This window comes from Dreissena polymorpha, chromosome 13 (genome assembly GCF_020536995.1).
Source record: "Dreissena polymorpha isolate Duluth1 chromosome 13, UMN_Dpol_1.0, whole genome shotgun sequence".
Taxonomy (NCBI): Eukaryota; Metazoa; Mollusca; class Bivalvia; order Myida; family Dreissenidae; genus Dreissena; species Dreissena polymorpha.
Genome location: NC_068367.1, coordinates 19690881 through 19718634, shown reverse-complemented (window position 1 = coordinate 19718634; position 27754 = coordinate 19690881). Strand labels below are relative to the sequence as shown.

Genomic DNA, 27754 nt, shown 5'->3' with positions numbered 1-27754 from the left:
AAACTACAAATTTCCCAATTGCTGTCAAAAAATTCCTAATTGAAGGTATCTTAGAAAAATAATAAATTATAAATGAAATGCAACATTAGTTTATAGTTTCCCTATGCAGCTCTATGGCTTGAACCTAAGTAAATATAATATTGATTATTTGACAACATTTTATTATCGTTTTTAAAGTGTTTGGGATAAAAAAATCCAATACACCAATTTCCCAATATGAAGACTTCATGACGCAAATTTTCTCAATTTCAGGGTTTTTCGCACACAATTTTCCCAACCGGGCTGGTACCGGTACTTTTGCAGTTGGGCAAATAAATTCGCTGCAGTACGGGGTGCAACACTACTGAAAATGCCATATTGTAATATGGTAAATGTGTCTCGCAAAACGTATTGGAATATGTTACATTAAGGATGAGACAAACAAGAACAAGTGATATCTTATTACGTGTATAATGTTTGTAGACATGTTGTCATTAAAAATGCCATGTATTTATCCCCACGCTTTTTGAAAAAAAGGTGGGGATATTGTGGTTATCTCCGCCGTCCGTCCGTCCGTCCGTCTGTCCGTCCGTCCTGGCCACTATCTCCTCCTACACTAAAAGCACTAGAACCTTGAAACTTACACACATGGTAGCTATGAGCATATGTGCGACCCTGCACTATTTGGAATTTTGATCTGACCCCTGGGTCAAAAGTTATAGCGGTTGGGGTGGGGCCGCGTCAGAAATTATCACTCATTTTTTTAGGTTATTTTACATTTACTTCTTTATTTCTACACCGATTCACTTCAAATTGATACTGGACCTCTCTTATGACAATACGGTCAATCTCAACCATGCATGGCCCCATTCCCAACCCTGGGGCGCCCCGCCCACATAGGCCACACCCACCAAAAATTTCCATTTACTATAATTTTTTCATTTCTACACGGATTCACTTCAAATTGATACTGAACTTTTGTTATGACATTAGGGTCAATCTCAACTATGCATGGCCCCAATCCCAACCCTGGGGCGCCCGCCCACATAGGCCACACCCACCAAAAAATTCCATTTACTATAATTTTTTCATTTCTACACGGATTCACTTCAAATTGATACTGAACTTCTCTTATGACATTAGGGTCAATCTCAACTATGCATGGCCCCATAACCAACCCTGGGGCCCCGCCCACATAGACCACACCCACCCAAAATTGCCTTTACTATAATTTCTTCATTTCTACACTGATTCACTTCAAATTGATATTGAACTTCTCTTATGACAATACAGTCAATCTCAACTATGCATGGCCCCATTACCAACCCTGGGGCGCCCCGCCCACATAGACCACACCCACCCAAAATTGCCTTTTACTATAATTTCTTCATTTCTACACCGATTCACTTCAAATTGATACTGAACCTCTCTTATGACAATACGGTCAATCTCAACTATGCATGGCCCCATTACCAACCCTGGGGCCCCGCCCACATAGACCACACCCACCCAAAATTGCCTTTTACTATAATTTCTTCTTTTCTACACCGATTCACTTCAAATTGATACTGAACTTCTCTTATGACAATACGGTCAATCTCAACTATGCATGGCACAATTACCAACCCTGTGGCGCCCTGCCCACATATGTCACACCCACCCAAAATTGCCTTTTACTATAACTTCTTCATTTCTACACCAATTCACTTCTAATTGATGATGAACTTCTCTTATGACAATACGGTCAATCTCAGCTATAAATGGCCCCATTACCAACCCTGGGGCACACCTAGGTCAAACATTCGGCGTGGGGATACGCGTCGGCCTCTGCCGCGCCATTTCTAGTTTATATTGTTGCACCCCAAATGATTAATAATAATAATGATAAAAATTACAATATAAATATAAATTATATAATCTTTTTTCCTCAGCTCAGAGAAACAGGTCACATAACAGTTCAGTCAAACACATTTGAACAAACTATATCTCATACAATTTGGCTATCTTTCTTAACAACAATCAGGAACAAAATAAACATGCTAATTTTATAAGTTTAATCCAGCGATTTTTTTTGTTCTTTAAATGTACAAATTTACTTTCGCAATCAGGTAAAAATTACAAATTTCCTTGTAGCCATCCAAAAATTATCAATTGATGGTTTCTTAAAAAAATATATATAAAAAAATAAAATAAAATGCATTATTTAGTTAATCTCCCTTTGTAGCTGCTACAGTATGGGTTGAACCTTACTTAACGTCATATTTACATATAATGACAAATCTTAATTTTCTCAATTTTAAAGTATTGTTTGCACACACAAAAATACACCAATTTCCCAATATGAAGATTTCACAATGTGAATTTTCTAAATTTCAGGGCTTTTTGCTCATATTTTGCCCAACTGGGCTAGTACCGGTACTTTTCCAAAATGGGTCCTTGTGGTTATTTTATCAGAAAATACACTACTATCAAAGTGGAATAATAGTTGAGTGCACTAGGTATCTTGGGAATAATAGTTGAGTGCACTTGGTATCTTGGGAATAATAGTTGAGTGCACTAGGTATCTTGGGGCAGCTGTTGTTTTGCTAATTTAGTTTTTTAATGCATGGTGGTCAGTAATAAAGAACTCACTTTAGAAACTATTACTTTGTCCTACTGTCTGTATATTCTGTCCACCAACATAATTATGTCAAATGAAGTGTAAACCATTTAAAGTTACCTGTATTTCTCATGATATGAAGTTGTGCATGAACGATTTTGTTTAACCCTTTACCACCTAGATGCGTATTTTCACTCATTTGTGGTCCTTACAAGTTTAATTTAATTAAATACCTTTCTTAAGAAGTTCAAGTTTTAAAGGCTTCATTTCCAAATCTTAGATACTGATGAGCAGCAAACAGCATAAAACCTGAACAGACTGCTAGTTACTCGCAGGCTGTTCTGGTTTTATGCTGTTTGCACATAGCCATTTTTACTTTGCTTCTAAGTGGGAAATGGTTAAACTGTACATTATTGAGAACCTTTAGGTAAATTTTTGCAGAGGTGTCGGGTCAGTCCGAGCCAGCAGCAGAGTACATGTATTGCCTTGATGAGTTGTTAGGCCAGTACCATCCACATGAGCTCGACACTGTCTACGAGAGCGAAGATCATGACGAGGTAAGAAATGTTGTAAGATTATTATTTTTTTTATTTTATTTTTTTAAAATTTTTTTTAACACATTTATATAGTATGTGGGTTCAGAGGAGCTTCACATTTTTCCCCCGATCACTGGGTCATAAGTCGTCCGTTAATATTTTGGCGCAGTATGCAGCCACGGCACATTGGCTTATTTCCCTAACAGGTACCCATTTATACACCTGAGTGGAGAGGAGCAAATGTGGGATAAATTTCTTGCTCAGGAAAATTCCAGTGGTCAGGGAGGGATTCGAACCAGGGACCTCTTGATCTCTTAAGCCAGCGTCCTACCATTAGACCACTGTTCCCACACAGACGTGTGTATAATAGGAATGCAATACTGCTGGAGCAACTCGAGTTTCTCTTCTTTATATTGCCTGTTTATATACCTCCAAGTCCCCATTAATTTTTAGCTCGGCTGTTTTTGGAGAAAACCCGAGGTATTGTCATAGCCAGCTCGTCGTGTCGTCCGCCCTCCGCGTCGTGCTAAAACCTTAACATTTTGTCAAGATTTTGAACATTGGCTCTAAAATCGAAGTGCTTCCACCTAACAACTTTGAAACTTGATATGTAGCTGCACCTTGATGAGTTCTTCACTCCAAACTCATATTTGGGTCATTAGGTCAAAGGTCAAGGTCACTGTGACCTCTTAAAAAAACACAAAAAAACAAAACATTCTGACAAGCTTTCATTTATTAAAAAATGCACCCGAAGCCAAGAGTTGGCACCCGTTATGCAGTGCTCTTGTTTATATATTACCTCTACCATGCTGCATATTTTTAGCAGGAATGAATTTGTTGTATGACATTTGATGAGAAAAACCCTTTCCCACTCTGAAGCAGAGTGAAAATGGCTGTTTCCAACCAGCATACAGTGGTTAATTTTGTTCAAATTCTGGGCCCAGCATTCAGCCCAATTCCGAACGGAAAAAAAGTATAGCATTTTTTTCCCATTTGTATGGAAAAATTCTCTGTTTAAAGTGTTTTTTTTTGCATCTCAACATTTCGTTCATCTCGCATCTAGCTTTTTAAGTTGAACCTTAGTAAATATAATATTGAAAACACTTTTATTCTCAATTATGAAGCATTTAATAGAAATACAAAAATAACACTAATTTACCTATTTTAGGCAAAACACCGCAAGTTTTCCCAATCATAAGGGCCCCGGCCCCATGATTAAATAAAAACACTGGCGTAAAACTCGAACAGCCTGCGAGTTCAATTGTATTTGCTGTTTGCTGTTCATATCTTAGGGTTGGAAATTAAGCCCTATAAACTTCTATATATAAAGGTCTTCAATTTAATTTTGTTTTTAAGGGACTTGAAACGGGTCAGAAAAGGCGTCTGAGTTATTGCAATCTCTATACCTATACAAGCTCAGCAATCTCTATACCCATGCAAGCTCAGCAATCTCTATACCCATGCAAGCTCAGCAATCTCTATACCCATGCAAGCTCAGCAATCTCTATACCCATGCAAGCTCAGCAATCTCTTTACCCATGCAAGCTCAGCAGTCTCTATACCCATGCAAGCTCAGCAGTCTCTATACCCATGCAAGCTCAGCAGTCTCTATACCCATGCAAGCTCAGCAATCTCTATACCCATGCAAGCTCAGCAGTCTCTTTACCCATGCAAGCTCAGCAATCTCGATACCCATGCAAGCTCAGCAGTCTCTATACCCATGCAAGCTCAGCAGTCTCTATACCCATGCAAGCTCAGCAGTCTCTATACCCATGCAAGCTCAGCAGTCTCTATACCCATGCAAGCTCAGCAATCTCTATACCCATGCAAGCTCAGCAATCTCTATACCCATGCAAGCTCAGCAATCTCTATACCCATGCAAGCTCAGCAATCTCTATACCCATGCAAGCTCAGCAGTCTCTATACCCATGCAAGCTCAGCAATCTCTATACCCATGCAAGCTCAGCAATCTCTATACCCATGCAAGCTCAGCAATCTCTATACCCATGCAAGCTCAGCAGTCTCTATACCCATGCAAGCTCAGCAATCTCTATACCCATGCAAGCTCAGCAATCTCTATACCCATGCAAGCTCAGCAGTCTCTATACCCATGCAAGCTCAGCAGTCTCTATACCCATGCAAGCTCAGCAGTCTCTATACCCATGCAAGCTCAGCAATCTCTATACCCATGCAAGCTCAGCAATCTCTATACCCATGCAAGCTCAGCAATCTCTATACCCATGCAAGCTCAGCAGTCTCTATACCCATGCAAGCTCAGCAATCTCTATACCCATGCAAGCTCAGCAGTCTCTATACCCATGCAAGCTCAGCAATCTCTATACCCATACAAGCTCAGCAATCTCTATGCCCATCCAAGCTCAGCAATCTCTATACCCATGCAAGCTCAGCAATTTCTATACCCATGCAAGCTCAGCAATCTCTATACCCATGCAAGCTCAGCAATCTCTATACCCATGCAAGCTCAGTTTAAGAGACGGTTTGAGTCTCTCTGGTGGTAGCTTTGTCTGTTGGTCTGTCCACGTATAATTTTATAGTGTTGTGGAGCAAACTCCTTCCACATTTTCCAGACAATCTCTCAACTCTCTGGCTTTTTATGCTCCCGGTAGAGTGGCATATAGCAGTTGAACTGTCCGTCAGTCAGTACGTCAGTCAATCTGTCCGTCCGTCCGAAAAAAACTTTAACATTGGCCGTAACTTTTTCAATATTGATAAGCATATCATGAAGCTGCACATTTTGAGTGGTGGAAGTTCAAGGTCATCCTTCAAGGTCAAAGGTCAAAAAAAAAATTCAAAGCAGCGTTTTCATGAAGCTGCACATTTTGAGTGGTGAAAGTTCAGGGTCAAGGTCATCCTTCAAGGTCAAAGGTCAAAAAAATAATAATTTCAAAGCGGCGCAATATGGGGCATTGTGTTTCTGACGAACCCATCTCTTGTTCAATCTCTTTCAATAGGTATTAAAATGCAATATAATTTGCAAACCAGTGTATTGTTTGTTTACTGTAATTAAACAAAAAAGTGACAACATATTAAATACCTAGGAATAATAAAATCCTTTTAGTCCATCCCTTGAAGTCGGGGGGGGGGGGGGGGGGGCATGGGAACATAAAATGGAGTCACTGATTTAAACCCTTTCCCCCGTAAGAAGCAAAGTGAAAATGGCTTTTGCAACCAGCATAAAACCAGAACAGCCTGCGAAAAACTCGCAGTCTGTTCAGGTTTTATGCTGTTTGCTGCTCATCTAAATTTAAGGGTTGGAAATGAAGCCTTTAAAACTTTAATCTAGTAAGAAAGGTATTTAAATAAATGTAACTTTCTACAAATGCATCAAAATACGTATCTAAGTGGTAAAGGGTTAAGCAATACAATACATAGAGAATTACAGGTTATACTTCCCTATTGTTGTGTAATATCTCAGGTGAGGCTTCAAATAAAAAAACGTTAAGGCTTGCCTGTTTATACATGTACTTTTACCACTTAGATATGTATTTTCATGCATTTGTAGTCCTTTAGAAAGTTTTATTTAATATAAGACCTTTCTAACTAGATTCAAGTTTTTAAGACTTCATCTTCAAACCTTAGATACTGATGAGCAGCAAACAGCATTAAACCTAAACAGACTGTGAGTTACTCGCACGCTGTTCTGGTTTTATTCTGTTTGCACATAGCCATTTTAACTTTGCTTCTGAGTGAGAAAGGGTTATATACCTCTAAGTCCCCATTAATTGTCCCCTACTGGTTTGCACTCCGTCTGTCTGTCTGTCAGTCAGTCAGTCCGTCACACTTTTCTGGATCCTGCGATGACTTTAAAAGTTCTTAATATTTTTTCATGAAACTTGCAACATGGATAGATGGCAATATGGACATTATGCACAGCATTTCATTTTGTTCCTACGTCAAAAATTGTGGTTGCTATGGCAACCAAAAAAAAAAAAATCTGAAAATGGTGGAATTTCTGACAATGGTGGAGCCGGTAGGGGACCATATTGCTTGACAATAGCCTTGTTGTTTATATAGAACCTCTACCACGCTGCATTTTTGGAGTAGGAATGAATATGTTGTATGACATTTGATGAGAAAATCATGACATTACATGCAGTTGCTCTTTTTTTTTGTAAAGAAAGATTTTTTGCTATTTTTATTGCTGTTTGTGCTTTAAATATATTAACAAAAATGATGTTGAATCTGAGAAATGTGACCTACCTCCAAACATTGACTGATCTAAAACGTGTTGACAAGATATAATATATAATATCAGACACCCTAATAATAGGATGATATCAATGCAGTGGTATGATTAAAGTTATTTATTTATTTACTGTTTTCCTTTCAATATTGTTCCAAATCTTCAGTAGCATTCTGTTTTAATGTCAAAATGTACATGTTTTCATGCTTGACCCTAGGACTCTGAAAAACATTCTGGTGAACGCTGAGGTACCGGTATTTAAATGATAGTTTACCACTTCAGGTCACAATATACTTAAAGATTTCCCTAACAAATTCAATGTAAAAGCAATAACTTTAACAAAAAATAATGTCACACTTCTTTGCACATAGAGACCATCATAACCATTCCTTTTCTTAAAGAGCATTCCAAGCGGATTTAAACAATAAACAAGGTTGGTCATGTGGTATGTGAGAAAGAATTTGATGCGAATCAACGGTCACTGTTTTACGGCCATCTTTTTACCGACCTCTCTCCAGTTGATGAGGGTTGCTCCCCAACTGTCAAAGTCTCATGAAGTCTGCAATCTTGGGGCAAAACGGGGAATTTGTAGTACAGAAAATGTTTTTCCTACCACATGCACACAGATATATTAAAAAATAAAGTCATTGCAAGTGCCCATACAGAGAATTGTCTTCAAATAAATAATGATTTTGTTTTAAGAAGGTATAGCATACTGTAACCTGCATATGAAAGGGAAAATGATAATGTTTGCTTTTGTTATAAAATATAGACTTGTTTATCTCACTTAAAATAAAAAACGTTAAATAAATCAGTACTTGCACATTAAATGATCCTGCGAATGATGGTATATTATTCAGTTCAATTTACTTTTTTAAGTCTTTTGTGTTTTAGTGAGAAATACATTCTTTCAGTTAAAAAGGTTATAATTATGCAGATATTATTGACACTTATACATTAAAAAGAAAATCAAAGTGAGTTCAATTTTTTTTTAGAATAGGCCTTTTTCTGTATCCACATAGTCTTAAGTAATAACCCAGTATAGATAGTCAGCGATTTTTTTTCATTCTGTATTAAGTACCAGAAAAAGGCACTTTCTCAATGGGGAAAAAAAAAAAAATTTCCCTGTTACTGTCTCCAAAAATCCCAAGGTTTCCAAAAAAAAAAAAAAAAAAGAACGTGTCCTGTATAAACATGTACCTTATCTTAGGCTTAACTTCACCTCGAATCTATGTTCCCACTAAGCCGCAGCGTCTCCATGGCAACGTCTACCAGTATAGGTGACTACACTACGTGTCAGAATAGATCAATTAACAGGCGTCCTGTTATCATATCGATTGTCTCACATTTGGTGTCAAACAGAAAAGGCGGCATTGTTTAATGTGGTTGTTAATTGGCTTTAACATACTACATTATAATTTGCCGCTGCGTAAGGGCCAAGGAGTCGTTCACACATCTGAAGTCCAACATCGTTGAGTAAAAATTTAAAAGCAGGTTATGTTCGCACGTTTAACATACAAAGAAGTTGAGTAAAAAATTAAGCATGTACAATCATTTTCCTCACTATGTTTATTTCTGTCTTGTTCTGAACCCCCAGTAATAATAACAATAAAAATAATAAGTGAATTTGAATTGAGTTCACCATGTCAAAACATCCAGCAGATTCGTCCAAGCGTTTCCTGCAGATGATGTGACATGTACACAAAAGCAATTTGGTGCTCTGTTCTAACACGAAAAACACGTGGCGTGTATCTAGGAACGGAAGAAGTAATGTTTAATTTGACATTAATAGATCTAGTGTATTTCGGATAGGCTTTCGAACTTAGCAATTTACAATGTGAAAAAAATGCGAACCAAAAATGCATATATATCTATATATATCTCTATATGTAACCTGTCCCAGAAAATAGCCAAAAGTCCTTGAAAATTGAGCTCAATGTCCCGGAATTGGTCTGAAAATTTATGGCGTGTATGCTGTATCAAAGGAATTATAATAAACCAAATAATAATAATTTTTATAACACTTATATAAAGTAATCAGTTTGATATCTTGGTTTCAATCGAATCCACCTGTTCATTTAAATTCATCGGGAATATGATAGTAATCATAAGAATGAAGCCAAAGTTATACTGTATTGCATAAAGTCGTGTTTTTAGTGTGAGCGTTAGCTCACACTAATTTTACAAAGAAAATTTTGCAAATCAGTATGCGCTTAACTGCTTAACTACGCTATGGAAAGACAACCACTGCCTGTTGCAGTAAAATAAGCAGACAACAAATTTATGCTAGAAGCGTCTGCTTAATGCATTGTCAAATAAGATTAGCCTGTGCAATGCGCACAAGCTAATCAAGGACGACATTTCTGATTGTATATTGTTTTTGTCTAAAGAGTCTCTGGTACTGGGATGACAATTAATGCATATGCATTAAGCCCTGTTTTCCCAAAATGAAGCTTAAATTATATTTTTTGTTAATGATTTAAAAAACAACAACATCTGGACCTGTGCTTTAAGACACACTCTTTATAAAATTGAATGGGTTGTGTTCATTTAAAACTTGCAATATAAATAGCTATAACATAATTTTTAAAACTGAGTTACGTCTAAACGTATACAACAGCGAACACCTACAGTGCCATCAGCGCTTTGATTATCTTGTGGGATATGGCAAGGTAGTGTTAAGTGCTTTGTTATTGCATGTCATCATTCATAGAAAGGTTTGTGATTCTTTTATCATCAAAAAATTCATCACTCATCGTATGAGCATGGATGGCCGTGTGGTGTAAGTGATAGACTTTTACTCCAGGGTCAGTGGTTCGAGCCCTGTTGAGGGTACATTTTTTTTCTTTCTTTAATTTTATCCTTGGTTTTACCGGAGCTTTTCATATCCAATGTTTACATTTTATCAATATAAAGCATTTACTGACAAACTTCAATACATGCCGAAATCTCTGAAAAGGCCTTTTTTAGAAACTGACATGTTATCAATGCAAGCAATCTCAAATTACTTTCATTTCTACATGTATTAGCAGTATGACATTTTTAGCCCGACTATTTTATATGAAATATATATAGTGGAGCTTTCCTTTACTCACCCCGGCGTCGGCGTGACCGTCTGCCTTAGCGTCTGCGTTAGCGTGCAAATGTTAAAGTTTTCGTACTACCCCAATTATTTTTTTTGTCCCTTGACATATTGCTTTTATATTTTGCATACTTGTTTACCAACATGATCCCAACCTATAAAGAAGAGCAGACAACTCTATCAAGCATTTTGTCATAATTATGGTCCCTTTTCCACTTAGAATATGCAGCAAATGTTAAAGTTTTCGTACTACCCCAATTATTTTCATTGTCCCTTGACATATTGCTTTCATATTTTGCATACTTGTTTACCAACATGACCCCAACCTATAAACAAGAGCAGACAACTCTATCAAGCATTTTTTCATAATTATGGCCCCTTTTCCACTTAGAATATGCAGCAAATATTAAAGTTTTCGTACTACCCATTTATTTTCATTGTCCCTTGACATATTGCTTTTATATTTTGCATACTTGTTTACCAACATCACCCCAACCTATAAACAAGAGCAGACAACTCTATCAAGCATTTTGTCATATTTATGGCCCCTTTTATACTTAGAATATGCATATTATTGATAAATCTATGTTAAAGTTTGCGTACTACCCCAAATATTTCCTATATCCTTTGAAATATTGCTTTTATAGGTTGCAAACTTGTTTACCAACATTACCCCAACCTATAAACAAGAGCAGACCACTGTATAAAGCATTTTGACATAATTATGGCCCCTTTTACACTTAGATAATTGAGCATTTTGCTTAAATTTTCATAACTTCTTTATTTATGATCACATTTTATTATTACTTTGACTAAACAACACTTACCTGAATACCACAATGGAATCCACCCAAACAATACCCCACGCCCCTACCCAGAATCCCTCCCCCCATCCCCCCCCCCAATTTTTTTTATTTTTTTTAAACATCATCTTAATAAATTACCACACCCCACATTATACCCCCCTCTCACCCCACCCCCCCCCCACAAAAAAACTTTTTTTTTTATTTTTTTATTTTTGAAAGGTCGTCTAATAAATTATTGAATATGAACAATTTCCCCATGATGGCTAACGTTATACTGTCAAGCACTCGAATAGTCGAGCGCGCTGTCCTCTGACAGCTCTTGTTATGTCCTCCACCACTATAGTGGGGGACATATTGTGTTGCCCTGTCTGTTGGTTGGTTGGTTTATGTGTTTGTGTTTGTTTGCTTTAACTTTAACATTTTGCCATAACTTTTGCAATATTGAAGATAGCAACTTCATATTTGGCATCCATGTGTATCTCAAGGAGCTGCTTATTTTGAGTGGTGAAATGTCAAGGTCATCCTTCAAGGTCAAAGGTCAAATATATAGCTTCAAAGCGGCACAGAAGGGGACAGTGTTTCCGAGAAACACATATCTTGTTTACTAAAAATATACATGAACATTTGAACTTCTTAAGGTGTTTCGGTTAACCAGTTAATAACCGGTTACTCCAAAAGGTTTACCGGTTAATGATTTTGGGTAAAATATTCTTGCATCCCTAACAATAACTAATATTTCTAGCAGCTTTAGTGCAAGTTCAATCATAAGTGAAGGAGGCTTTTCTCCAGGTTGGTCCCTCTATGACTGGACTTCAAAATCAATTTCGCCGCGGTGCTTGCTTTTTTGCTCATGGCGCAGGGATGCTTGAAAATTTCACAAGCGCTTTCCAATTGAGGAATAACAAAAAAAGAAAGAAAATGTTGTGTTTGTATAGCTCCAAAGTAGCGAAGATTTTGATTTAGAACATGTACAAAATTGACATATTGTAAGGGGCGCGCACCATAACCCTGACCCACCAAGCCCCTTCCGCGCTGTTTCGCCAAGTAGCGAAGATTTTGATTTAGAACGTATACAAAATTGACATATTGTAAGGGACGCGCACCTTAACCCTGACCCACCAAGCACCTTCCGCGCTGTTTTGCCACTATAGAAATGCCTTGTCCAGTTTTAATAGTACTCATATATGGCCGTGCTCTGTTAAAAAGGGGTTTAATGCATGTGCGTAAATTGACCTCCCAGATTAGCCTGTGCAGTCTGCACAGGCTAATCAGCGCTGACACTTTCCGCTTTTATGATATTTTCTGTTTAAAAAAAGTGTCTTCTTAGAAAAAAATCCAATTTGGGTGAAAAGTGTTGTCCCTGATTAGCCTCTGCGGACTGCATAGGCTTATATGGGACGACACATTACGCACATGCATTAAACCCCATTTTCACAGAGCATGGTGCATATATATAGTGGTATTTAGGTAGCTGTAGTCATTCGCTAGATTAATGTGATACCATCATTTTTAGCTCATCTATTTTTTGAAAAAAAATTATGAGCTATTGTCATCACCTTGGCGTCGGCGTCTGCGTCGGCGTCGGCGTCCGGTTAAGTTTTGCGTTTAGGTCCACTTTTCTCAGAAAGTATCAATGCTATTGCATTCAAACTTGGTACACTTACTAACTATCATTAGGGGACTGGGCAGGCAAAGTTAGATAACTCTGGCGTGCATTTTGACTGAATTATGTGCCCTTTTTATACTTAGAAAATTGAAAATTTTGGTTAAGTTTTGCGTTTAGGTCCACTTTTTTCAGAAAGTATCAATGCTATTGCATTCAAACTTGGTACACTTACTAACTATCATGAGGGGACTGGGCAGGCAAAGTTAGATAACTCTGGCGTGCATTTTGACAGAATTATGTGCCCTTTTTATACTTAGAAAATTGAAAATTTTGGTTAAGTTTTGTGTTAAGGTCCATTTTATTCCTTAAGTATCAAAGCTATTGCTTTCATACTTGCAACACTTACTAACTACCGTAAGGGGACTGTGCAGGCAAAGTTATGTAACTCTGACTGGCATTTGGAGGGAATTATGGGCCCTTTATACTTAGAAAATTGAAAGTTTGGTTAAGTTTTGTGTTTTGGTCCACTTTACCCCTAAAGTATCATAGATATTGCTTTCATACTTGGAACACTCGCAAACTATCATAAGGGTACAGTAAAAGGACAAGTTGCATAACTCTGGATGTCATTTTTACGGAATTATGGCCCTTTTTTGACTTAGTAACTTTGAATATATGGTTAAATTTTGTGTTTCGATCCACTTTACTTCTTAAGTATCAAGGCTATTGCTTTCAAACTTCAAATACTTTCATGCTATCATGAGGTTTCTGTACCTGGCAAGTTGAATTTTACCTTGACCTTTGAATGACCTTGACTCTCAAGGTCAAATTATTAAATTTCTCTAAAATTGCCATAACTTCTTTATTTATGATTAGATTTGATTGATACTTTGACAAAACTACTCTTACCTGACATACCACAATAGACTCCACCCAAACCATCGCCCGTGCCCGCCCCCCAAACCCCCCCCCCTATTTTATTTTTTTTTATATATTTTTTTATTTTTTAAGATCATCTCACAAATGACCACCACACCCTCACACTATACCCCCCCCCACCCCACCCCCCTCCCCAATTTTTTTTGTTAAACGGTTAAAAAACAAAACTATTTATTTTGATTATTTTATGTTTGAAATACCGTCCAACCATCGCACCCAAGAATCCCCCCCACCACCCCCCCCCCTCCCCCCACCCGAATCCCCCCCCCCCCATTTTTTTTTTTTTTAAGATCATCTCACAAATTACCACCACACCCTCACACTATACCCCCCCACCTCACCCCCCCCCCCCAATTTTTTTTTATGAAACGGTTAAAAAACACAAATATTTATTTTTATTATTTTATGTTTGAAATACCGTCCAACCATCGCACCCAAGAATCCCCCCCCCCCCCACCCCACCCCCACCCCCCCACCCCACCCCCCCCCCCTGATTTTTGTTTTCCTTTTTTTCGCATTTTTGGAAGAAAATGTAATAAATGTCCACACCCCCACACAATGCACCGCTCTTCACTCCACCCCTCCCTCCTTTGTGATTGAAAATGAGAGTCCCTTCACCTTTAAAAAGAAAATAGATGAGCGGTCTGCACCCGCAAGGCGGTGCTCTTGTTATCAATTTACATTAATAAGGGTTTTTTACCTTATCAATTAAGTGTGGCACACAAATGCTCCTCAGAGATACACAGGTATATTACTATCTAAAAATGTTTAATGCTCGTCATTGTGTTCTAGTGATGTAGGCATTTTTTAAACATCTTAAAGGGACCTTTTAACTGATTTTAGCATGTGTTTAAGTTTTGTCATTCAATGTTTAAACTGATTAATGTAACCATTGGAACTAAAGAGTTCCAGTTTAAAACAAAAATGAAATTAAACAAAGAAAGAAAAGTTATCCCCACCTGGCCATGAACCACTGACCCTTGGAGTAAAAGAGTATTAAACCACTCGACCATCCATGCTCATATAGTGAAAGCTGTACACTTAAATCACTCGACCATCCATGCTCATATAGTGAAAGCTGTATTTTATACATTTTATAAGTAATTCTTGTAATGTCACAAAATATAAAAATAACAACAGAACTCACGAAAGTATTCAATCGTTTCCCATTTGTAACGGTTTAGAATTTTCAGGTTTTTAAATTGTCAAAAGATGCATATCATGGATATTAAGAGCATGGTAAATGTTCAGTTTTACTGTTTCCTTGCAAAATACATAACAAAAACAAATTTGCAAATATGGAACAATTTTTTTCAATTTTATCAATTTATTAAATCGTGAAAGGGTCCCTTTAATTCAAAAGCCAATATGAGGCAGTTATAGCATGTTAGATATTTCTTCCCAAGGTCCTGGCTTGGCAATGGCAGGGTGTGAAAGACTTTATTTGAAAGTTTTCCTTGTTTTTATTAAAATTACTTAAAACTATTTCAAATAATACAGCTTTGAAAATAAATTAATTTGATGATGTTTGTCAAAGATATTAAAATCTGTGGTCAAGTCTCTTTAAGACTTTTGACATACAATATTAACTTACCAAGGCTGTCGACTTGAAGTGAATAAATACAGAAATTGGATGTTTTGTTGAGCCTTCAATATAAAATGAAAATATTTGTTTAGTGTGTTCAGTAATTGTTGGATCTATTACATGTGTTCACTTGTCTTTATTCACTGTCAGTCTGCAGAAAATTTAAATAAGAAGAATTTTCTACTAAGATTTGTTTTGTTTGTATGGATATTGAAATAACAAGTACGATTGAACGTTATACAGAATATAATACTGTGCTGTAGATATTCTAAAGTATATAAAGACTGCTAAATGTAATAATAATTTGAAGTAAATTAATAAGGGAATATATGTTCTTTGATTATTTGTGAAAATTTTCATATATATTTTTTGTTTTTAACAAGGAGGCAAATAAAGAAGAAAATATTCAATGTGAATTTGATAAAATAAATAGTCAAAGTTGTAACAGATACCAAATAATTTAATTAGCTTGAAGAACATTTTTGAAAGAACTTGTTATGAAATCATAAAATTGCCAAAGTGTGATAGACAAGACCTCATTGAAGTTGGATGCATGACTGAACATTGTTTGCAGATTGTTGTGAAACTACATGTAACTCATCTGATAAGGTTTGATTGGAGATAAAAATTATTTGACAATCAGCTCTCTTGTTTTCCATTTAATAATGCAAATTAAAACTTCATGTGTGGTGATTAATTGTGCCAACATGTGATGGTTGTGTTCTTTTTTGTGCTCATTATTATTTTTTGAGGACGTTGCCAATGCAGAAAACATTAACCCTCAGGTCTGTAATGAAAACTTGAATTATACTGGATTTTTTTTAACTGACTTGGCAATACTGGGTTTTTAGTGTTTTGTTTTAAGTATAATTTATTATGCCTCCCTTCGAAGAAGAGGGGGTATATTGCTTTGCACATGTCGGTCGGTCTGTCGGTCGGTCGGTCCGTCCACCAGGTGGTTTCCGGATGATAACTCAAACACGCTTGGGCCTAGGATCATGAAACTTCATAGGTACATTGATCATGACTCGCAGATGACCCCTGTTGATTTTGAGGTCACTAGGTCAAAGGTCAAGATCACTGTAACCCGAAATAGTAAAATAGTTTCCGGATGATAACTCAAGAACGCTTAGGCCTAGGATCATGAAACTTGATAGGTAGATTGATCATGATTTGCAGATGACCCCTATTGATTTTCAGGTCACTAGGTCAAAGGTCAAGGTCACAGTGACCCGAAATAGTAAAATGGTTTTCGGATGATAACTTAAGAACGCTTATGCCTAGGATCATGAAACATCGTAGGTAGATTGATAATGGCTGGCAAATGACCCCTTTTGATTTTCAGGTCACTAGGTCAAAGGTCAAGGTCACGGTGACCCGAAATAGTAAAATGGTTTCCGGATGATAACTCAAGAACGCTTATGCCTAGGATCATGAAACTTCATAGGTACATTGATCATGACTCGCAGATGACCCCTATTGATTTTGAGGTCACTAGGTCAAAGGTCAAGGTCACGGTGACCCGAAATAGTAAAATGGTTTCCGGATGATAACTCAAGAACGCTTACGCCTAGGATCATGAATCTTTATAAGTACATTGATCATGACTCGCAGATGACCCCTTTTGATTTTCAGGTCACTAGGTCAAAGGTCAAGGTCACAGTGCCAAAAAACGTATTCACACAATGGCTGCCACTACAACTGACAGCCCATATGGGGGGCATGCATGTTTTACAAACAGCCCTTGTTGGTGTTTATTAGCAACAGAGCGGCATTGATGATTTTTAATTTGCTGACATATTACAGGTCAATTAGAGCAGCTCATTAACTTTTTTAGTGTTTTAATACGAAAACAACAAAGTAAGCATTTCGTGGTGGGTTATATAATGCAGCTTGAAAAGTACAATTAAACTTTAATTTTTTGTAGGTTATCTGAAACTGGTTGAAAAAAGCAAAGGAGGCTGGGTGAGATATTTGTATCAGATAGCAATCAAGTTGAGTGCACTATTTCAATATCTTTTAGGTATATTAGTCACTACAGGATTTAAGTATTGAACATTTGTTTATCATTTTTGTGCTGTATGATAAATTTTATTTTGATTTAGGATTTTTTTAAATTTCTTTGCAACGTGTTTGTGGCGTTTTGGCAACAGAGTATATAACATCAATTTTTAAATAGTTCTTCATTCAACAACTACAGTTTATACAGTGGTCAGTGTGGAATTCATGGTTTGACAGTTGATCGTTTGAGAATAAACAATGTATGGTTACATTTGAGAAGTCAACTACTGTTTGTACAGTAATCAGTGTAGAACTACAGTTTGTACAGTAATCAGTGTGGAATTAATGGTTACAGTTGATTGTTTGGCAATACACAAAGGAAACATATTATCGTTACCATGGAAACACGATTGGAAATACCCGATGATGTCACAAGCCCATCGAAGGCGCTTCAAATGAAGCAAAAGCTGAAACTGAAGATCCCTGGTCCTTCGGTAAGTTGCTGTTGTTTTTTTGACAACATCTGTGTTATCAAAATTTGTTTTCAACGTATGGATAAGGAATTGTGTCTTGTCCGTGTCCATGTCTCATGTTGGAAGTTGGAGATTTTTATGCCCTGCGAAAGGTGGAGGGATATAGAATTGGTGTTATACGTGTGTCCGTCGGGTGTCAGTGCTTCAGTCCATCGGTCCCTCTGTCACAGAATTGTGTAAGGGCTTTAACTCGGAAAGGTGGAGAGATATATAATTGGCGCTGTCTGTCAGCCCGTCAGTCCGTGCGTCCGTCTGTCACAAAATTGTGTAAGGCCTTTAATATCTCAGAAACTAAAAAAAAAAGATATCAACATGATTCTTCGTGGTTGTATAGATATATCATAGATATATATAAGCTTTTCCCTCGGCAGCTTTAGCACAGCAGTACCCCTTTGCAGGCTTTTCCCCACAGCAGTACCCCTGCAGTGTTCGACACAATAACTTATCTGAGTTAGAAGTCCTTTGGACTCCTTTCTTTTGAAATTTAGGAGTCCAAACAGATTTCAGGGAGTCCAACAATTGAGACACTTGTATATCTTATTTTTCGTGTCATAACATATGCAAATCCATGAAATGTTACATTGTTATGCCCCCGGTAGAGTGGTATATAGCATTTGAACTGTTTGTCCGTCCATCCATCTGTCCTTCAGTCCGTCCGTCCGAAAACTTTAACATTGGCCATAACTTTTGCAATATTGAAGATAGCAACTTGATATTTGGCATGCATGTGTATCTCATGGAGCTGGACATTTTGAGAAGTGAAAGGTCATTGAGGTAAAGGTCATTCTTCAAGGTCAAAAGTAAAAAATTACAATCCAAAGGAAATAATAAGCTTTAAAAGGGAGATAATTTTTAAACCTGCCAAATGATATATTGAAATTTTATTTCAAAGCGGTGCAAAAGGGGGCATTGAGTTTCTGACAAACACATCTTTTGTTCTTTTATGTTTGTTTTCAGATCGAAGTACTTAGTGACTGCTGTTCATTATTTGTTATTACACATTGCAAAATTATTTAACCCATTTCAGTAATATTTAAGTTAATAGTCAACTTAATTATTGTACGGTTTCAACAAACATTATTTTCTATTAAGCATTATGATTGCTTGTTTAACCTCGACATTTTGGTGAAAAAACATTATCGGAGCTTTCTGTCTTGTAAGTGTCATAGTTTATAAATCAGTTTGTAAGGGTGTCACAGCCCTTTATTTCTCATTGCTTTTATAGATACCCCATAATATTTCTAAGAATGTGGTAATTGGGAAATGCAATATAATTCTAATTTTATTTCAATTTCATCATTGGGTTCTTACACCATGAAAACATTTTCATTTTAAAAAACAACATGGCTCAGATGGATATTTTAAGAGAACAGCTGCACACGTGGCAAGTTGCTGGCCAGTCAGTCATTAAGACGTTTCAACACTTCCACTCATAAAATATGAAATCATACCTTCCCCACTAGCGAAAGTGTCCAATCGTAGCAGATGAATTATTGTATCATGATGACTTGCACGGAATGAAGTCAAAATCTTTTGTCTTAAGTGAAATATTCAAGTCTGAAAAGTGTTGTGTTCAAGTCTTCAATATAAGTGCGCATTAGTGAGGTTTATTTGAAGCTATAATTTGTTAATGTCATGTCAACATTGAACTTCGGAAGTGTGATTTGGGTTACAAATTTAATAATGCTCATTTGAGAATTCAACAATACATTTATAGCTGTGCGTTATGATCTCAATGATAATTTGCTAAAAATATTTAGGCATGAAAAGCACAATTTCCACAAGGATTACACCAGGTTTTCATCATCAGTCTTTTAAGTACCAGTAACCACGATTTTATTATGGATGAGTACACATGGGAACTGATAAGTGTGGTTGGTATGACACAGCTCACAAACTGCAATAATCACTGAATTGTCCATTGATAGTGCCACGGGTTATTCAGGCTTAACTGATTCACAGCCAGTCCCATCTTCAGTACCTTGGGGCCATAAAACATACTTTTTGTGAACAATTTCAGGTACTGTAATGATTTTTAGCTCATCTATTTTTTGAAAAAAAATTATGAGCTATTGTCATCACCTTGGCGTCGGCGTCGGCGTCGGCGTCTGCGTCGGCGTCTGCGTCGGCGTCGGCGTCGGCGTCCGGTTAAGTTTTGCGTTTAGGTCCACTTTTCTCAGAAAGTATCAATGCTATTGCATTCAAACTTGGTACACTTACTTACTATCATGAGGGGACTGGGCAGGCAAAGTTAGATAACTCTGGCGTGCATTTTGACTGAATTATATGCCCTTTTTATACTTAGAAAATTAAAAATTTTGGTTAAGTTTTGCGTTTAGGTCCACTTTTTTCAGAAAGTATCAATGCTATTGCATTCAAACATGGTACACTTACTTACTATCATGAGGGGACTGGGCAGGCAAAGTTAGATAACTCTGGCGTGCATTTTGACAGAATTATGTGCCCTTTTTATACTTAGAAAATTGAAAATTTTGGTTAAGTTTTGTGTTAAGGTCCATTTTATTCCTTAAGTATCAAAGCTATTGCTTTCATACTTGCAACACTTACTAACTACCGTAAGGGGACTGTGCAGGCAAAGTTATGTTACTCTGACTGGCATTTGGACGGAATTATGGGCCCTTTATAATTAGAAAATTGAAAGTTTGGTTAAGTTTTGTGTTTTGGTCCACTTTACCCCTAAAGTATCATAGATATTGCTTTCATACTTGGAACACTCGCAAACTATCATAAGGGTACAGTAAAAGGACAAGTTGCATAACTCTGGATATCATTTTTACGGAATTATGGCCCTTTTTTGACTTAGTAACTTTGAATATATGGTTAAATTTTGTGTTTCGATCCACTTTATTTCTTAAGTATCAAGGCTATTGCTTTCAAACTTCAAATGCTTTCATGCTATCATGAGGTTACTGTACCTGGCAAGTTGAATTTTACCTTGACCTTTGAATGACCTTGACTCTCAAGGTCAAATTATTAAATTTCTCTAAAATTGCCATAACTTCTTTATTTATGATTAGATTTGATTGATACTTTGACAAAACTACTCTTACCTGACATACCACAATAGACTCCACCCAAACCATCGCCCGTGCCCCCGCCCAACCCCCCCCCCCTATTTTTTTTTTTTTTTTTTTTTTTTTTTTTTTAAGATCATCTCACAAATGACCACCACACCCTCACACTATACCCCCCCCCACCCCACCCCCTCCCCAATTTTTTTTTTAAACGGTTAAAAAACAAAACTATTTATTTTGATAATTTTATGTTTGAAATACCGTCCAACCATCGCATCCAAGAATCCCCCCCCCACCCCCCCTCCCCCCACCCGAATCCCCCCCCTATTTTTTTTTTTTTTTTTTTTTTTAAGATCATCTCACAAATTACCACCACACCTTCACACTATACCCCCCCACCTCACCCCCCCCCCCCCAATTTTTTTTTATGAAACGGTTAAAAAACACAAATATTTATTTTTATTATTTTATGTTTGATATACCGTCCAACCATCGCACCCAAGAATCCCCCCCCCCACCCCCCCCCCCCCCCCCACCCCCCCCCACCCCCCCACCCCCCGATTTTTTTTTTCCTTTTTTTCGCATTTTTAGAAGAAAATGTAATAAATGTCCACACCCCCACACAATGCACCGCTCTTCACTCCACCCCTCCCTCCTTTGTGATTGAAAATGAGAGTCCCTTCACCTTTAAAAAGAAAATAGATGAGCGGTCTGCACCCGCAAGGCGGTGCTCTTGTTTAAAGTAATGAGAGACTGTTTGGCTAGTTTTACCTAGCAAAAATATCAGAGAAAAAATTCAGCATAGGTTTTGTGCTTGCCTATCAAACGTCAAGGATGCATGACTTGTGCTTGCCTGTTAAAGGTCAAGGATGCATGACTTGTGCTTGCCTATCAAATGTCAGGGATGCAGGATTTGTGCTTGCCTATCAAAGGTCAAGGATGCAATTTAAAATATGGTGTTTATTTGGTTCAGGTATATTGTCTTAAGTGCAGTATTCTTGCTGGTTATTTCTTGTGATATTTCCGATTTTCTATAATTGTTTCATAATTTACTGAAGTCTTTACATAAAACATAATCATTGAGGAACAAAGACAGTGACTCAGATCTATGCAAGAGTGCATGATTCTGTGTATTATCAGAATGAAAACTTGAATTTGATATTGAGATAAGTTATCATTTTATAAATGGTAAGCAGTTTATCTTGTCAAGGTAATATGTGGCTATTTTTGAAACTGCCAATTTTACAATTATAAAAGCCACTATAAACTTAATAGTAACACTAAAATATTGTCCGAAAAAATATAACAGGACAATTGTTAGTTTTTGATGAATTATTGAATATTTATTTCATTAGTCATCATGTCACTACATAACTTGTAAAAATATAGTTTTCTGTCGTGAACTATTTTTCAACAAAAAAAACAACAACTCCTCTATGGGGTAGAAGGTAATTTATAACATAAACAAAATTTACCGAAATCAGACCTCAAGAAAGTTTTTTTTCAAGATCGCCACCAAGATTGCCACCAAGATCGCCACACAGATAGCCACCAAAAGCTATTGATGGTCATAGCTATGTAACTATACACTAAAATTTTATGATTTTGGTGTCTACACCTAGGTTTTGAGGAACACAGAACACAATAAAATCATCAGATAATACTGAGAGTTATTGTAGTACACAAAATACCAACTTTGCGTCCTATATAAAGCAGAATTTGATATGCTTACCAGATTTAAAACATTAAATTTCAGACATAACATAGAACGAAATTAACTTTTACTTTAAAACAAAATGTTTGTATTGACAGAGAACAATTTAATTTTTGAAAGCAAATGTTTTGCCAATTTGCAATAAAATATTTATTGCCAGTGAAATTAAAGATTTAACAATTCAAAAATGAAAGATTGAGCGCTAAAGAAAATGCAATATTTTACACTATGAAAGTGGAAGATAAAATGCCTTGAACATGGATTATTTAAAGGGACCTTTTCACGTTTTGGTAAATTGATAAAATTGAAAAAAATTGTTTCATATTCGCAAATTTTCGTTTTTGTTATGATATTTGTGAGGAAACCATGATACTGAACATTTACCATGCTCTAAAATAGCCTTTATATGCACATTTTGACGATTTAAAAACCTGAAAATTATAAAGCGTTGCAACGCGAAACGATTTTATAATTTGGAGAATTCTGTTGTTGTCTTTATATTTTGTGAAACTTCGAAGATCGCTTATATGTAGTATAAAAAACGTTGTATCAGGAAGGATGGCCGAGATGTCTGATGTGCAGAATTTTTACTCCAGGACTCCAGGGGTCAGTGGTTTGAGTCTTGCTGAGGGCTACCTTTTTCTTCTTTTTTAGCTCGACTAGTATATATGAAATATATATAGTGGAGCTATCCTACTCACCCCAGGCGTTGGCGTTAGCATTTCCGTTCCCGTTAGCGTTTGCGTGCAAATGTTAAAGTTTGCGTACCACCTCAAATATTATGTCCCTTTACATGTATATTGCTTTCATATTATGCATACTTCTTTACCAACATGACCCCAACCTATAAACAATAGCAGACAACTGTATCAAGCATTTTGTAAGAATTATGGCCCTTTTTATGTCCCCCACCACTATAGTGATATTTGGCATGAATATGTATTGCATGGAGCTGCACATTTTGAGTGGTGAAAGGTCAAGGTCATCCTTCAAGGTCAAAGGTCAAATATATTGGGACATGTAGGTTCACAAACACATCTTGTTTCACTTAGAATATGCATATTATTGATAAATCTATGGTAAAGTTTGCGTACCACCTCAAATATTTTCAATGTCCCCTGACATACTGCTTTCATATTTTGCAAACTTCTTGACCAACATGACCCCTATCTATAAACAAGAGCAGACAACTGTATCAAGCATTTTGTAAGAATTATGGCCCTTTTTTCATTTACAATATGCATATTACTTTAGTTATACATTGCCATAACTTCTTTATTTATGATCAGATTTTTTTTAATCTTTGACAAAACAACACTTACCTAAATACCACAATGGATTCCACCCAAACAATACCCCACGCCCCAACCCAGAATCCCTGCCTCCCCCCCCCCCCGAAAAAAAATTTATGTTTTTTTTTCCTTTTTTGATTTTTGAAAGATCATCTAATAAATTACCACACCCCACATTATAACCCCCTCTCAACCCCCCCTACCCCCCAAAAAAAGATTTATTTTTTTCTTTTTTTATTTATTTACTTTATTTTTGAAGGACCGTCCAAACTTCACACCCAAGCTATTGCTATCAACTTGAAATAAAATTTATTTAGTTTGTTTTATGTCTTTACAAATGTTCAATAGATTGTGGAAAATATACCTGACCTTGACCTTATTGAATAATTTGAACAATTACCCCATGATGGCTTACATTATACTGTCAAGCACTCAAATAGTCAAGCGCTGTCCTCTGACAGCTCTTGTTAAATTTTATTCTTGATTTTTTACTGGAGCTTTTTAGTTCCAATGTTTAAATTTATCAATATAAAGCATTTAATGACAAACTTCAAAACATGCCAAAATCTGTGAAAAGGCCCCTTTAACAGTATGAAAATTGAATACTTAACATTATGAAATTGGTGATTTTACGCTCTAAAATGAAAGATAAAACAATGTGAAACTGGAAGATTGAACACAATAAAAATGGCCATTAAATACTTTGAAAATGGAAGATTTACCACAAGCAAAATGTAAGAGTGAACAAAAGGAAAAATTCAGATGTAACACCCTTGTTGAATCACAAGGTGTGCTTGAAAATAACTTATTGTCACATGCTCATTTTAATGCAAATATGCGACATTTTATATTAGAACATGGCAATTAAAGGGACCTTTTCGCTTTTTGGTAAATTGACACAACTAAAAAAAAATCTGTTCAGATTTGCAATTTCTATGCACCCGGTAGGATGGACTATAGCAGTTGAACTGTTCTTCAGTCTGTCTGTCTGTCTGTCAGTCTGTGCGTCTGTCGGAAAACTTTAATATTGGCCATAACTTTTGCAAAATTGAAGATATATCAACTTGATATTTGGCATGCATGTGTCAAGGTCACGGTCATCCTTCAAGGTCAAAGGTCAAATATATGGCTTCAAAGTGGCGCAATAGGGGGCATTGTGTTTCTGACAAACACATCTCTTGTTTTTTGTAGTTACGATGTTTGTGAGGAAACAGCTAGTAATACTGAACATTTACAATGCTCTTAAAATATCTATTATATGCATCTTTTGATGATTTAAAAGCCCGAAAATAATAAAGCGTTGCAACGCTAAAGGATTTAATAATTTGGAGAGTTTGTTTGTTGTCGTTATATTTTGCCACACTATGAGGATTGCTTATATAAAGTATAAAATACATCACTTATTGTATGAGCACGGATGGCCGATTGCTCTAAGCAATAGACTTTTAATCCAGGGGTCAGTGAATCAAGCCCAGTTGAGGGTTACTTTTTTTTTTCTTAAATTTTATTCTTGTTTTTTTACTGGAGCTGTTTAGATCCAATGTTTAAAATTATCAATAAACAGAATTTTATGAAAAACTTCAATATCTGCCGAAATCTGTGAAAAGGTCCCTTTAACACATCCCTTATCTTTCAACAGAGAGACTACCACCCATTTAGCACATTATTAGTAATATTGGGCATCTAATGAGTACAGCTTTCAACAGATACTCGTCAGCCCAGAATTGAGCAGAAAACTGTTGTATCTGTGAAACTATTCTGTATCAGATATAATATTTGTACACCCAATTATTAAAATTTATATTTTCTATTTAGCATTAAGATGACACCAATCTTTAGTTTTGAAGGTAATAACAGTAACTCCAGGGTTTTTGTGCATAATAGTTTGACAGGTTCTCAAGTTGTGACTGGGTATTTATGAGGGAATTGGTTAAATGGAAGACACTTTGACAAATTTAAATGGTGTTTTAGTATTTTACGTTATTATCCAATTATTGCCTACATAGATACATCAGGTTTTAAAAATAGTATATGAATAAATCTTGTTTTGAATTTAATAGAGCACATGGTTTATTAAAGATTTTAGACGAATGTAATTTAATAATTGGAGGGGGCAGGGGGTTACAGGGGTGTTGGGAATTTGGCGCGCCGTCGTGTGACGCCGCCGAATAACGTCATATACATGCACGTCATCTTGTTATTATTGTTCAGTTGATTTATTGTTATGATTGAGAAAGGAGGACATTAAAACTCAAAACACAATGCTAGAATTATTTATTCATTTCAAGTATACAAGGGGTTTAAACCATTTCAATTTTTTGCAGAAAATCCCCTATCCATCTATTATTTGTCCAGTTTGAAAAATACTGTTTTCATTCCAGACTTCACAATTTTTACAAGTACCCCACTTGCAACATCCAATCTGGGGGCATTGAAAAAATAATATTTTATTTATTCTGGTATGATGTATTATTCAAATACTGAAACATGTGATCTGGAATACATGATAACTATCATTCTAGTTGGAAGCCTTGTTTTGTTTCTCTCAAAAATATAGAAAATATACAAAACCATCATTTTGATTGGTTTTCTTTTTTCTTAAATCATGCATCAGTGTCGCTTCAATACATGATTGATTCTAAAGGTATCACTTCAATACATGATTGATATTATCACTTCAATACATGATTGATTCTAAAGAAAAATTAACCAAATTGATTTACTAAAATAAATTGATTTATTGGTGTGATCATGTAATTTATTATTGAAGCAAGAATGTCTGCCTTAACGTAGATTTGTATCTGCTTCATGTAAAGAAACTCTTACATAGTTAACTGCTATGTTTGCTCCACAGTTGTTTCCCCTACATTTGTTAATTTCATGTAAAAGAACTCTCACATAGTTAAATGCTTTGTTTTATCCATAGTTGTTTCCTCGACATTTATTAATTTATTTGGGGGACAATCATGTGCCAGACCAGTTACAAAATTGGGGGGGGGGGGGGGGGGTAATAAGCGCAATTATTTGTCTGTCTGTGCATCTGACTGTTCATTCTTCTGTTTGTATTTGGAGTTACTATACTTTTCTTCCATTTTTGTCTTGCATTTCTCTCTTTTTTTGTACAGAAATGAATTTAAGGCATACACAATTATAACTACCCATTATACCTTTGTTCATGACTATTACATGCTATATATAATTTTGGTTTATATTGGTACTTTTATGATATCTGTATAAATAGTATTCATGTATGTACGTTACATACAAAGATTACAAAAAAATAAATGAATAAAATAAAGAGTTAATATACACTTTGGGAAACTAAATATGATTTTCTATATAAAAGCTTAAACAAAAAAGAAAAAAAAATTATTGTATTGTACACTGCAACTCCAATATATCGCGGTTGAAGGGGTCCAAAGGTCGCGACCGTGATATATCCGGCGCGCGATATAAATTGTCAGTTTATGTATGCATGTATATGTATACATTAGCATCATTATGCAATCTCAAAACACGCTATTTACCAACCTTATTCAAGTTTGTGTTATATCCATATGTCATTAAGTGGTATAACACAAAACATTATTCCATGTGAGTATTTTCAAATGCGTATAATTAAATTTTTAATCCGAAAAACATTGCCGAGTTTTATTGTTCAAGAAAGCATGCACAAATTAGACCCATGTACAAAAAGACGTCATTCATTTCTCATGAAAAGCATGCACAGCATGGGGTTTTATAGTAGAGCATTGTGACTAACTGATCTATATTGTATACTGTATCTAACGCACACAGATTGTTGAGATAGGTCAGTATTGACTTGTGACATTTACTGTTATA

General features: G+C 36.1%; 1 protein-coding gene across 3 annotated transcripts in view; it reads left to right on the top strand.

The window, feature by feature from the left end:
• Positions 1-27754, top strand: part of LOC127856499 (5'-AMP-activated protein kinase subunit gamma-1-like) — a 423354-nt gene that overhangs the window by 845 nt on the left and 394755 nt on the right. For 2 of the 3 annotated variants that reach the window (XM_052392758.1, XM_052392757.1), the window contains exon 2: positions 3020-3135. In XM_052392758.1, the coding sequence (XP_052248718.1) occupies positions 3020-3135 (116 nt within the window). Of the gene's footprint in view, positions 1-3019; positions 3136-17502; positions 17832-27754 lie in introns of those variants that run through there. The other variant, XM_052392764.1, reaches the window with a different exon arrangement.